Raw genomic sequence first — 12,980 nt, 5'->3', positions numbered from 1 at the left:
ATGTCTGTGATTTCTCACAGTTTGCTAACTGCAACCACGAACTGAAGCAGCACTGGCCAGCAGCTTTAATTCTTCATTACAGGTGTATGTTCGTGGAAGTGCAGTGAGGGTCGGAAAAACTAGCTCAGTTGGTATGATGCCACACAACATTCAGGGTTGTAAGTTTACAAAGAATTTGTTCATAGGCTGGTTTGTATGTTGTTCTTGAAAGCTTAGTTTGTGCAGCACGAATAAACGGGACATAAAAGAACATGAGCAACATTTGTTTTTGCAACATGAGCGAACATGAGCGACCCATTTTCTGCGTGTTTCATGCAGAGACATGCAGAAAACAAAGAGAGGTAGTTGAAGCAGCACACATAAGGAAAGCTGGTGATCTCTGCATGAGCGCCCCTAGCTTAAAATTTTTTTATAAACTGTAGTTTCTGATATGTATTTGTTGTTTAATAACATGTGTGCATGTGTAAAAGTTGATTTGATGATTCTCAAATGATATAGTTGGAAGCCAGTGCCCGTAATGTGGTGTCCACTTGCATTGCACAAGCTTGTTTAAGTTCGGCTCTTACTGTTGGTGTATTGCCTTCTGCTTTCTTTCGTCATCTCTTTCTCTCAGATCTGAACCAACGCATGACTGTGATCTCTTTCTGCAGTTTCAGTACCTCTTACTTTTCATAGTCGTAGTGGGTAGCCCCTTTTCTACTGCGCTAACACCTAAAGAATTCCATGCCTTAGTGGTGCAATCAGAATGTGCTTCTGCATGCCGTTCTCCTCGCAGCCCATAATAGAAGGCTACCGCAACAAGGACGAATTCTCTATCCGTCGAGGGCCCAGTGGCGAGCCCAAGACTGTGGGCTTCCTTGTTGGCAGCCCTGGTGGTAAGTTCACCTGCTGCATTCGGTGCAAGTTACTCCCAGCTGTTACGAATAAATGTGGATTGTTTAACTTTGAGTTACTGTACACTCGGATATTTATTCCTTGCATACTTCCTCAGACTATTTTGTTTACTTCAAATGAGGTGCGCTTGCTAGGGTCAAGAAAATGTGCTATTTCCTTTGGGCACTGCACTTACAAACAATGTGCGGACCAAGACAATGCCTCAAAATTAGAATATGTGTTGCATACACACTTAGGCAAATGTGATTGCACACATATGTTGTGAAATTCGGTATAGTTCACTCCCGTTAATTTGACCTTGGTTAATTTGACTCTTCACTTAATTTGAGCGCACTGAAATGTCCATACGAGAAACCACGCACTGCCATCAAAGTAGAACTTATTTTGTTCGAACTCGAAAGCATCCTGCTGTGTTTAATTCAATCCCCACTAACCCGCACCGGCACCCAGCCAGACGCGTAGCGGTTGCTATCAGCTTGAAAACACAAGAATTTTGGCGATTGATGCTACTGCTTTTCTAGACTTGAAGCTGTCTTATGCAAATTTATTTTTATTTTTTAGTGGCCAATGCTTCTTCTGCCCATGAGTCAATTTGTTGCCGCTTGTTTTGTGTCGTCTCACACTGAGACACGGCTTAAACGTGTTGGGGCTCTATGCCTCATGCTTTTTGAGTCACACTTCAAGAGCAAGGGAAAAAAAGAAGACACTACAGACTACTTCAAGCAATAAAAAAGATTTGAGTCCATTTATTTTGCTGCTCTTAATTCCACATTTTGCATAATTCAAAGAAATCTTGCTGTTCCATAAGGGTCAAGTTAATGGGAGTTGATAGTAGTATGGGCTAAGTGTGTTCTTGATATGAAAGAGTTGAAATGTAAACATCTGGGAAATGTTTGCAGTGCCACTATGGTGGCCATGAAGTGGGTTGTGGTCTTTCTCCCTTTTTCAGTGATGATTTACTTCAGGCAAAATTCTCAAGTGGCTGCTGATTTTCCAAGTACGATCAATGTTGAACTGTCAGTTATGCTCCTATAGGCTCTTTCTGAGGAGTAGTTTGCTCTGGAGGAACGAGGTCGTGCTTCGGGTGGTGCACTGCTGGAATACAGTAGGGGAAAGCGGAAAATGTAATGTAGTGGTGGAAATACACCAAGGACTGAAGCAAGGATGTCCTGTATCTATCGTTGTTCACACATTATGTTAAGAGCATAGGAATAGATGACTGGAAAACTGTGAATTGGGGTTTGATTATCATAAATGCGTAATGGACAGATGGTGCAATAGAAGTTCCCCTGGACAGATGTATGCAGACGACATAGTGCTACTAGCACACAATGCAAGACATTTACAGACACTTGCGAATATCTGTGGCAACACAGCACCAAATCTAGGCCTCAAGTTAAGCACAGAGAAATCAGGAATTATGATCTTTAATGAAGAGATGACTAATTATGTGGTGTCAATTCAACAGCAAGTCATACCCATAGTCAAGCAATATAAATACCTTGGCGTATACACAAACAAAGGAAATGCTTACTTAAGCACCCACCAAGATAACCTGATAATAAAAGGGAAGAAGAATGCAGCGATAATGAAACAGATCACTTTGGGTCCACAATAATGATGAGGTGGTGCATGGAATCTGGAAAGGAGTAATGGTGCCAGTGTGAACATTCGCAAATGCCTTTCTGTGCTTAAAATCAGATAGGTTGTCGGGGTTGGAAGTTGACCAAAGATCGGTAAGCCGGTTGGCTTGGAGAGCCCACGGTAAAACCACAAATGAGGCAGTACAAGGGGACATTGGTTGGGCCTATTTTGAAGTCAGAGAAGCACAGAGAAAAATTAGTTTTTAGGAAAGACTCGGGAACATGGATCAAAATAAATGAACGGCTAATGTGCACAAATATCTATGTTTCAATAGACAACCAGGAGCCATCAAAAAGGAAGTGAGAGAAACAGAGACAGCGAATGGGATGCAAGGAATGGAAACAAAAAAGACCATGGAGACTTACAAGAATGAGAAGCAAACAATTGCAAGGGAAAATCTGTACGATAATGTGAAGGGGAGTGCCTTGCTGTTTGAGGCTTCAGCTGGTTGCATAAGGACAAAAACATACCGGAGCAAATATTTCCAACAAGATGAGGCACGTGTATGCTGGAGCGAATATCTGGAGACCGTTCAGCACATCCTAATGGAATGCGAAGGGATTCACCCTGTGAGACCTGTAGGTAACGTACACCTTCTAGAAGCACTTGGATGTAAAGTGGACAGAAGCATTTGAGATAAGCAAGATAACTGAAGTGGGGTGATGATGGTAGGAAAAGATCAGGGAAGAGATTGATATGACCGGATCTGTTAAGGCATAGGTAGCGGTACAAGGTAGGTAGAGAACTTTTGAGGTAGAGAAAAAGAAAGGTGGAAGAAATGTATAAAGAATTCTAAAATGACAAGCATGTATAGCATACGTGATTAACTCAAGGAGGCCAGGTGAATATTTGTCACTGCCCCATTTCAAAAGGGTGCCAATAAATCGTCATCCTTATTGCACGTTGCCTCAAGCGAATGCAAGACCATCACCTCATTACCGCTTCTACACTGCAATTAGCTGTTGGGAATGCAACTGGGTGGTCACCAACACACTGTACTCCATTCATGCTGCAAAATGTGGAACGGTAGAGGGAAGACGTGCAGTAGCTGGCTGGAAAAATAGGGACTGGGATACCAAGGAATGGGATGAATCTGCATGGCCAAGTTCACTGACTGCTGCTACACAAGGACTGCCTGTGTTGCTGGCCCTTTGCAATTGATGACTTCCGTTAAGGATAAAAAACATTCACTCATCTGCCAGTGTTGGATCGCTAACCTCCAAAGAAAGGCCTTCAACCCTAGAACTTTGGCAAGAGTGAGTACCGCTTGTTACACAGATACATAGGGAGTAGTGCCGCTTCCTATTATAGCAAGTTTCTCACACCCTATATACATGCATCCACCCCAATTCACACTTAAACTTATGGCCACTATATTGACCACGTATTAAGAATAAGTGAATGGGCACACTCTTGAATCAATCTGCCGAAGTGTGTGTGATGGACTACACCAACAGCACACGGATGTTCGAAGCTGAACGTTTCATCATTTCGTGACAGTCCTCAGAGTAAGCAAGTGACCAGCAACAATACGTCTTTGCTGCAAGCTATTACAAAGTAAGGCATTACCATATCCTGACTGGAAGCTTACCACTGTTGTTGAAAAGAAAAGTGTACAATCATTGCATTCTACCGGTGCTAACATATGGGCAGAAACATTGAGGTTGACAAAGGAGCTCAAAACAAGCTAGGGACCATGCAAAGAGCGATGGAATGAAAAATGTTAAGCGTAACATTAACAGACATGAAGACAGCAGTGTGGGTCAGAGAGCTAACAGGAATAGCTGATATTATAGTTCACATTAAGGTGAAAAAAATGGAGCTGGGCAGGCCATGTAAAGTGTAGCGAGGATAACAGGTGGAACATTAGAGTTACAGAATGGGTGCCAAGTGAAGGTAAGGGCAGTTGAGGATCGCTGAAAGTTAGGTGGGTTGATGAAATTAGGAAATTTGCAGGTGCAAGTTGGAATCGGCTAGCACAAGATGGGGGCAATTGGAAATTGCAGGGAGAGTCCTTCATCCTGCAGTGGACATAAATATAGGCTGCTGCTGCTGATGATGATTGCAAAGTACAGAACATCTGTATACTAAGCTTTGTGCACAGCAACACCAAATCTATCATAACTAAGCACACACAAGCAATTAGGCAGAAAATAGGCTATTGGGCAGTGGTCACACGGAGGAATGTTGCTGAGTCAAAAACATGACAAGCTGCTGTTTCAGAGTGTGTGGCAAATATAGAACGAAGAGCAAAAGACACTGATACTAATTTAATTCAAAAGCTATAGGTTTGGACATTTTTAGTCCCCCGCATAGTACAAGCACCGTATATGCTGCTCGAACCGTTTCGATAAGGCATAATGAGCCCCAAAAGAGCTTACATGTCTTCTGCAGCTGTGGCCAAAGCTTCATATCGTCCACCCAGTCACTGTTCCCGATGTTCACCGAAACAGAGGTTTGCCAAGCTTCACTGATGTCATGCACATGCATTGTAAACCCAGAGGCAACAGAGGTGGCTGTGGCAAGCAATGCATGCGTCATCGCATGATCAAACATGGTGGCCCACAGGATCGCCATCAAAAGGGTTTATGCCTGAAGCAGTACTTCGGAAAGTTTATATATAGAGTCCGCATTTTGTGATACAACAAGACTTGTTGAAAACATTCTAAGTTCTTAACCTCTTCTGTGATGTGCTGTGAAATCCTGTAATTTTGCAGCGCCGTATTCATGGCTACTGAACTTAATTTCAGGCATGTGCCATATGGCTCACATGGGTCTATAGGCGTTTTCTCATGGCTTTGCACAAACCACTCTGTCTCCCCATTTTCAACAGTAGACTGCTATCAAAGACCTTCGCTCAAACCAATGCCTTGTCACCCTCCCGGCAGACAAGGGCAATACCACGGTGCTACTCATTAGGACTGGCTACCATGACAAGATGTCATTGTTTGTGGACAAGGCGACGTACAGTCATCTGAAGAAGGATCCTACGCTTAAGGTACAGCGTGAGCTCCAGAGGCTTCTTGCGGAGGTGTTTCATTTTGTTGACTCAATGCACAAAGGTTTGTACTGCTCCCTTATGTGCTCTAACAGTTTGGCGCCAGCGCTCTACAGTTTGCTGAATAACCATAAAACTAACGTCCCAATGCAACAAATTGCTGACTTTACTTGCTCTCCGCTTCATAAACTGTCCAAGCACCTTCATAAGGTTCTTTTCCCTCTTATTGGTAGAAGTGCCACCCTCGTTCCCCATTCTGAAGACTTTGTCATTTTACTTCCAACAATCGGGATGTGCTTGTCTCGTTCGATGTTGTGACGCTTTTTACAAGCCTTCCTATTTGACTTGCCGTGGAAACATGCACCACTGCTCTTGAAGATGACTCTACCCTGCCAGAAAGGACACCCATCGACGTCCCTGACTTGAAGAGGCTCTTTCTGTTCTACCGGGTGAACACTTGCTTCACTTTTGAAGGCACCTTCTACAGGGAAGTGCTCGGGACACCGATGGGTGCATCTATTTCGGTAACTGCTTCAAATCTAACCATAGAATGGCTTGAACGTCGAGCACTCACCTCTTTCAACTCGCCGCCCAGGGTCTGCCTTCGTTACGTAGACGATGTGTTCTGCATAATTCAGTGAGAAGAAATTTCTTCATTCCTGTTGCATTAAATAGTATTGAGGCGTCTATCCTATTCACAGTTGAGGAAGAAAGAGCCGGTGAGCTACCCTTTCTGGACATCCTCGTGAAACGTGACCAGCACAATCTGGCATTTTCTGTGTACAGAAAGAGCACACACACAGGCAGGTATCTGCATTTTAGTTCAATGCACCAGACAAACCAGAAGAGATCGGTGGTCATCTCCCTTGTCGGCAGAACCAACCACATCTGCACAATGCCACTAAGCCGGGCTGCTGACCTACAAGAAATGTACCAAAATATCTTGGCACGTGGCTACCCAAGGTGGTTTCTGAACTCTATGGAACACCATCTGATTCAGCCCCCAAGACCTCACTGTGTGCTCCCATGAAAATGCACCGCCATACCACAGGTGCCTGGTGTGAGCGAGGGCCGGGCCCACATTCTATGTGGCCATGACGTCCTGGTAGCTCGTGTGCCACCAAAAAAATTAAGCCATCGCCTGGTAAACGTGAAAGACAAGCTTCTGAATATAAAGTTTCCTGGCATCTTCTATGGGACTGTGACTGCGCAGATATCGGTGAAACAGCTGATTTCGAACAGCGGTTGAAGCAGCATATCATTGATGTAAACAATAAAAAGTAGCATCAAATGCCTTGGCAGAAAATGCAGGTGACTTGGGCCACAGGATTGATTGGGATGATGCCAAAATATTAGAAAAGGGAAGAAACGGACTTGAAGACGCACGCCACTTGGAGTGCCTTCTCATCCAATTGACAGATAGCACCCTCAACCAGAATGACGGAAGTCTTCCTCCCATCTACACGCTTACGTCATACTTTAAAGCCATATATACATATATAAACATTGTATCGCACGTCCTTGATTACATTGTGAACAAGGCTCCTGTCAGGTCAGGGGAGCCGAAACGTCTTTTCTTGTATTGTTTCAGTGGTCGGTGTCCTTGTTTTTACCCTTCTTCATGATGCCTCCTGACTAGGTGGGCTTCCATCAAAAGCTTGACTTTATCTCAAATGCTGCTTTGCGCTTTTTTTTATTTCTGATTTTTCAAAACGGTGCACTCTGTTTAGCCTTCTGTGTGACACTGCAGTCACACACATTCTTCAAGCAGGACATTTGCATGATGTTTTATGCATCACTTTTCATTAATTTCATCGCTAGATGTATGCTTGAACAGATGTGCACGTTTTAACAGCGTGTTCAAACCTGTAATGAAAACCAAATTCACGCATTAGTATGCTGACATAGCTGAAGCAAGGCAAACGTGACAAAGTGTCTTGAATGGCCTCACTGAAGCCACTGCACTCCCCCTGGCTTGTCAAAGTATGGTACTCCATCTCTTCGAAGCTGGAGATTCTCTGTACAGTGTACGAGAGGGCTAGTGTAGCAATAGCTTGCACCAGCAAGGTATATTAAATGAGCTAAGTTTTAAAGGGTACAGCCTGCACAACTAGCCGGAAAAATAAATTGTCTGTTTTCAGCATAGTGCCCATATTTCTTCCTTGAAAATTTTATGTGCCTTTGAACTTAACAACATTTTGCTATTTTGAAATTCGCGAAAGTTAAGGGCAATCAAAAATTTATTTATTTATTTACACTACCTTACAGCCCAGAGGCCATTGAGTAAGTGGGACAAGCAAAGATATTATAAGAAATGCAAAATATACAGGTCAAAAAAGGAAAGCATTGCACAGGGCTAGCACTAAAAAGCAGCAGCAAACATAAGAGCAAAGTACACAAAATAATTGAAGTATATAAGTACAGCACAAATGTCTGACACATGACTCAAGAAATATAAAATGAAGAGTTTCACAGTATCTTTTAATTATACCTTTGTTTTTGTTTTAATTTTTGATGTGGAAAACCAATCAGTGGCTGGAGGAACAATGTGGCTATACCATAGCAGTGTTGTGGCTATATCTGTGCAGATCTGGAGCAGGTGGTGTGCGTCAGCCCCGAGCACATCGTTGTATGCAAAGATAGCCACAAGCGAGTAGCCAAGGTGAGTGCTTTTGGCTGCAGTCTATGTCCAGCTGGCAACTTATAAAGAACGGCTTGTGATTTCTGTGAAAAAATTCGTGAGAGACAGGTAGAGTAGTTGCAACAAGCACTGGACATTGATTAAAAGTTTACAGCAAACGATCCTAAGCTTTGATGAGATCTTCAGAGCTGTGCAATCTTATAGCATCAAATCATGCTGCAGTGCTTGTTCTGTTTGCTCTGGCTGTTCCCCATGCTGTTGTGCTGAAACCACAGTGCATTATCATACAGTGTACCACCTAGCCTACCTGTCTTCATCATGTAGAGTTTGCACAGGGCTCAGTGTCATGTTCTCGCGCACTAGTTGAACGTTGAGGTGCAACTTGCCTTGTCGACGTCCTTCACTGACAAGTAAAAATGGGAGGCAAACTGTAAGCACCAACCAGCCCCCTTATCAGGAACGTCAACATCTATACTAACACCTGGTTGGTTCGTACTGTAAATAAAATCTTTCTTGGCGATCAAGGGTACAGTCGACTTTCGTTAATTTGACCCTGCTGGGACCGTCAAAATTTATTGAATTATCCGGCGGGTTGAATTAAACAAAATTCAGAAAAAAACACCTCAACACTACTGATTCATTTGGAAGTTTTTTGCCGATTCTATAAAGCCCCCGAATCAGATGCTTCACTTTTTAAGGGTCCAAAGTAGAAAACTAACATATAAATTACATTAAAGATCCTAAACGAAGTAGAAATCTAACGTGCACCCAATATTTTTTAGCAAGGAAAATGGGCACGGGTCTAATATGTAATGCACTATGGTAGCCGGATTGCTAAAGTCACCTTCGCTGCGATGCAAAAGTGTTATGCGGTAAAACAAACGCCGCGAAAGCGGTTTTGGTACTGTGTCCGATTGCACCAGCGCAGGCAATTTTCGGTCCGATTTGCTTGAAAAAAGGAAAGAAGGCATGTGTTAGAATTAGTTAAACACAATAGTCAGGCATTCTGACCTACGACTATTACTTGGAAATCTTCCAAAGGAAGGTAGAAAATAGACGTTTTCAATGGGAAATGGCATGTGTTTAACGCATTCACTGTCCCCTGAGACAGATGCTGTCACTAAAGGGGCCACTAATGGAGTCGCCTCAGGGGTCAGGCACATACGTGTTCACTGGTCAAGTTCTAATTATCCGGCGAAGGCCGATTTTAGGATTGAAAGAAAGAAAGTATGGGCCCATAGAAATGCATGCATGCCAGCCGGGAGTTTCTGCCGGGATCAAATTAGCCGAACAATCCAGTTCATGCAAGTCTACTGTATAGGAAAAATGCACACAAAACTAGGAAGAGTGCAGGCTTCTGACATATCAATTGTATGCCCTTTGTCAGGAAAGTTCTAGGACTGATAAAACATTTCCTTTTTTGCAATATTGAATCTCAAGAAATAGGTGTTTATTGAGTTTTGTGTGGGCTCAGAGTAAACATAGCCTTAGGACTTCCACACAGACTCACTAGGCAGCAGAGCTTTGTTTAGCAACCCACTGTTTGGCCCATTGTTACGTTTAGGTGATGTTGCACGAGTGACGTGGTAGACAGAAATTCTGAGAAGAGAGTTAACATTAAGTTTGATTAAGGCTAGGGATGGATGGATGGATGGATGGAAGACTTTATTCATCGGCAGAAGGTTGGGAGATGGTGGGTTGTTGGTCGCACTAGGTGGCTGGGAGCCCCTGGCTCTCGGCGACCTCTTCGGCCCGCTCGATTGCCCAAAGTTGTACTGATGGGTCGGAGTTGAGCAGCACGGCCTCCCACTGCTCAGAAGTAAGGAACTGACCCAGTTTCAGAGGAGGTGGGTGTTGTAGCTTCGACGGGGCGGCCGGATGAAAGGTTTACGGCATGAGGCCTAAACGGCCGGGGCGCGCAGCGCCGCAAGAAAAAGCCGGACTGCTTCAGTCGGGGACCAGACAAAGAATGAATGTTTATTTCTGAGGAGGCAACTTACAGGAGGCAACTTACAGTGTTTGGCGCTGAGTGGCGCCCTGATGTAAAGACCCAAAACCGAAACCAGAAGTTACGGATACCACATCACCTCTCCCTTGAAAGGAAAAATGCTCTACTCGCTCTCCTCGCAACAAAAGTAAGTCACGAGTCAAAGAACACATGTTAGCACTGTAACACACATGATTAGTGATGACATCTTTACACAATAGAAAATTATATCTCGGGCTTCCCCATTTAAAAAAAACGCACATGACAACTGAATATGAATTATTGTACTCCAGTTCTGCAGTTTCAGTACCCGTCTTGGGAGGACGATGAGATGCAGCCTTGCACACACAGATAACACATAAAAAATTCACAAAGTACAGAAGTATACAGTAACAAACATCTGTGTGCCCCCTGGGACAGCACTGATGGGTGGCTCATTTGCCCTGAGCCTGACTCGAGACAGTCTTTGTGGCTGTCGTAGTTTGGGCATTGTGCGTAAAAGCACTTTACACTCCGTAGTCCCCCCCGTAAGAATGCTAACGACTTTTAATGTTAAAAACTTTTTGGCATGAAAGACAAATTAGTATGGCGGCTACTACCGTAGTGAAAATGTGCATACATGTTTATGCTGCAAGAAATGTATGGTATCCCTTCTGCGGGGATGCTAAGAAATGAAGAAAAGTGTTCCTACAACTAGGATCCACTGATAAATCTGTAGTATAGCGGTAAATACAGCGTGCGTATAGTACTGTTTATGCTGCCAGAAATCCCCCCATTTGAAGGATACTACATATGTCCTATTCACCTAACGAACATGAAAGGAAATACTTTTGGCGTTAATAGCCGAATTCGCATGGGAGGGTATAACCTCTGTGGACAGTAACCCAAGGCAACAAGCTACTTGGAAACATAACCCTTAAACCGTTCTGGAGGTTGTCTATGGCGTGTAGACCTACGGAGGACTGGTTCAGGTTGTAGAGGAGGAACAGCAGAAGGGTTACTTGTACCGGGACTGGAAGGTGTGTCAGAGACCTGAGTGCCTGCAGGGGCAGTGTCTTGGGGAGGAGTGTCGCACGGACGTTCAGGAGACTGTTCTGCACGGGGTGAACCCGGAGGTGGTGGTGGTGAGACAGGTGGTTGCAAAGAAGGGGTCCCATCCTCGTCGCCAGTTTGTTGTAGCTTCGACGGGGCGGCCGGACGGAAGGGTTACGGCATGAGGCCTAAACGGCCGTGGCGCGCAGCGCTGCAAGAAAGAGCCGGACTGCATCAGTCGGGGACCAGACAAAGAATGAATGTTTATTTCTGAGGAGGCAACTTACAGGAGGCAACTTACAGCGTTTGGTGCTGAGTGGCGCCCTGATGTAAAGGCCCAAAACAGATACCAGAAGTTACGGATACCACAGTGGGTCCTCTGTACAATTCCAAAGTATGTGATCTAATGTGGATCTGTCGTCACAATGAATGCAGGAGGGAGCACACTGACTAGGATTTATGTGAGAGTATACTGCTGGGTTGGGGAAAAAATAGCTCTTTAATCAGCGCCAAATGATTTCCTGGGTCTTGGTTAAGGTCCTGTGAGGGGGTGGGTAGAGTTGCAAGTTAGGGCGATAGTGGTACGTTATATCATGAAATGAGACCAGCCTGTCTCTCACAGACCTTAGGTCGGAGACGTCCATGGCCTGGCCGATGAATCCTCGGGTGCTGGTGTGGGAGGAATGGGCTGGTACCCAGATCAGTTCAATCTCTCGGAGAGGACATGCGGCGTGACGAACGAAGAGGAGGGTGGTGGGGGATATGCGGCCCTTCGCAAAGTTGCGTATGGCTGCTTTTGAGTCGCTGAATATTATACCGGTGGTGGCGTTAGCAATCGCTAGAGCGATCACAGCTTCCTCCGCTGTTTTGGGGGAGGTTGAGTATATGGAATATATGTGAACCCGGAGTTTAACAAGGAGAGAAGAGTGGCGAGGGCCAAGGCCCTCATCGACTTTCACGCCAAGGACGAGCATGCAAGGTTCGTGGATGCGGCAGAATACCAGGGAGACAGCGCGGCGTTCATAGCTACCGTCATCGAGGCGTCGTCTGGCGCGACGAGGCCAGCGGCGAGCTTACGTGGTGCCAAATGGTGTTGTGTGATTCGTGAAGTGCAGTGCGGAATTATGCCTAGGGCAAAGTGTGTGGTGAGGCTGTGCGCATTCTGTGCTTGGTTGACCTGCAACGAGAGAATAGGTATGTTAAAATCAAGTGGTTCTTGGCGCATGCGGGCAATGATGCGTCGGAGAAGCACGATAACCACAACGAGACGGCACACACAGTGGCGTGAGCGCTACCCAACCGCACCGCTGCAACCGACCGCCCAACGTGGTGTAGTGCCAAGGACCGCATGACGACGTTCAACGAACTTACACAGTTCCACCACCTGGCTCGAAGGACTTTCCCACCTCCGCACCCGGGGCTGAGCTGAGCGGAGGCGGTGCTGTTCAGACAATTGCAAACTGGTTCCTTACCCACCCCAGTGTTAATGAATCATCTGCACCCAAAAGTATCTGTGAGGGATGTGTGCCGCGTGTGCCAGCGGCCACCCTGACGCACATCCTATGGGATTGCACCAAGTTCCTCGACAAAGCTTCGACAAGTACAACGATTCCGCCGTGACTCACAGCTGTGGCAGAATGCTACGACCACGAAATCCAAACCTCGGCCGTCCAGCAGGTCTCAGCGGCTCTTGAAAGACAAAGGCCGAGTGAAACCAACAGAATGTTGCCCCTCAGGGTGACCGACCGCGGGAGTAACGTGCGCTGGAGTTGAGTAGAGAACAC

At 45.3% G+C, this 12,980-nt stretch overlaps 1 protein-coding gene across 2 annotated transcripts in view; it reads left to right on the top strand.

The window, feature by feature from the left end:
• LOC126539905 (tRNA (uracil-5-)-methyltransferase homolog B-like) overlaps positions 1–12,980 on the top strand; it is an 87,407-nt gene that overhangs the window by 23,844 nt on the left and 50,583 nt on the right. For both annotated transcript variants that reach the window (XM_050186723.3, XM_055075700.2), the window contains exons 5-6: positions 776–875; positions 8,125–8,198. In XM_050186723.3, the coding sequence (XP_050042680.1) occupies positions 776–875; positions 8,125–8,198 (174 nt within the window). The remainder of the gene's footprint in view (positions 1–775; positions 876–8,124; positions 8,199–12,980) is intronic.

This window comes from Dermacentor andersoni, chromosome 2 (genome assembly GCF_023375885.2).
Source record: "Dermacentor andersoni chromosome 2, qqDerAnde1_hic_scaffold, whole genome shotgun sequence".
NCBI lineage: Eukaryota > Metazoa > Arthropoda > Arachnida > Ixodida > Ixodidae > Dermacentor > Dermacentor andersoni.
This window is presented reverse-complemented; position numbering and strand designations above follow the sequence as displayed.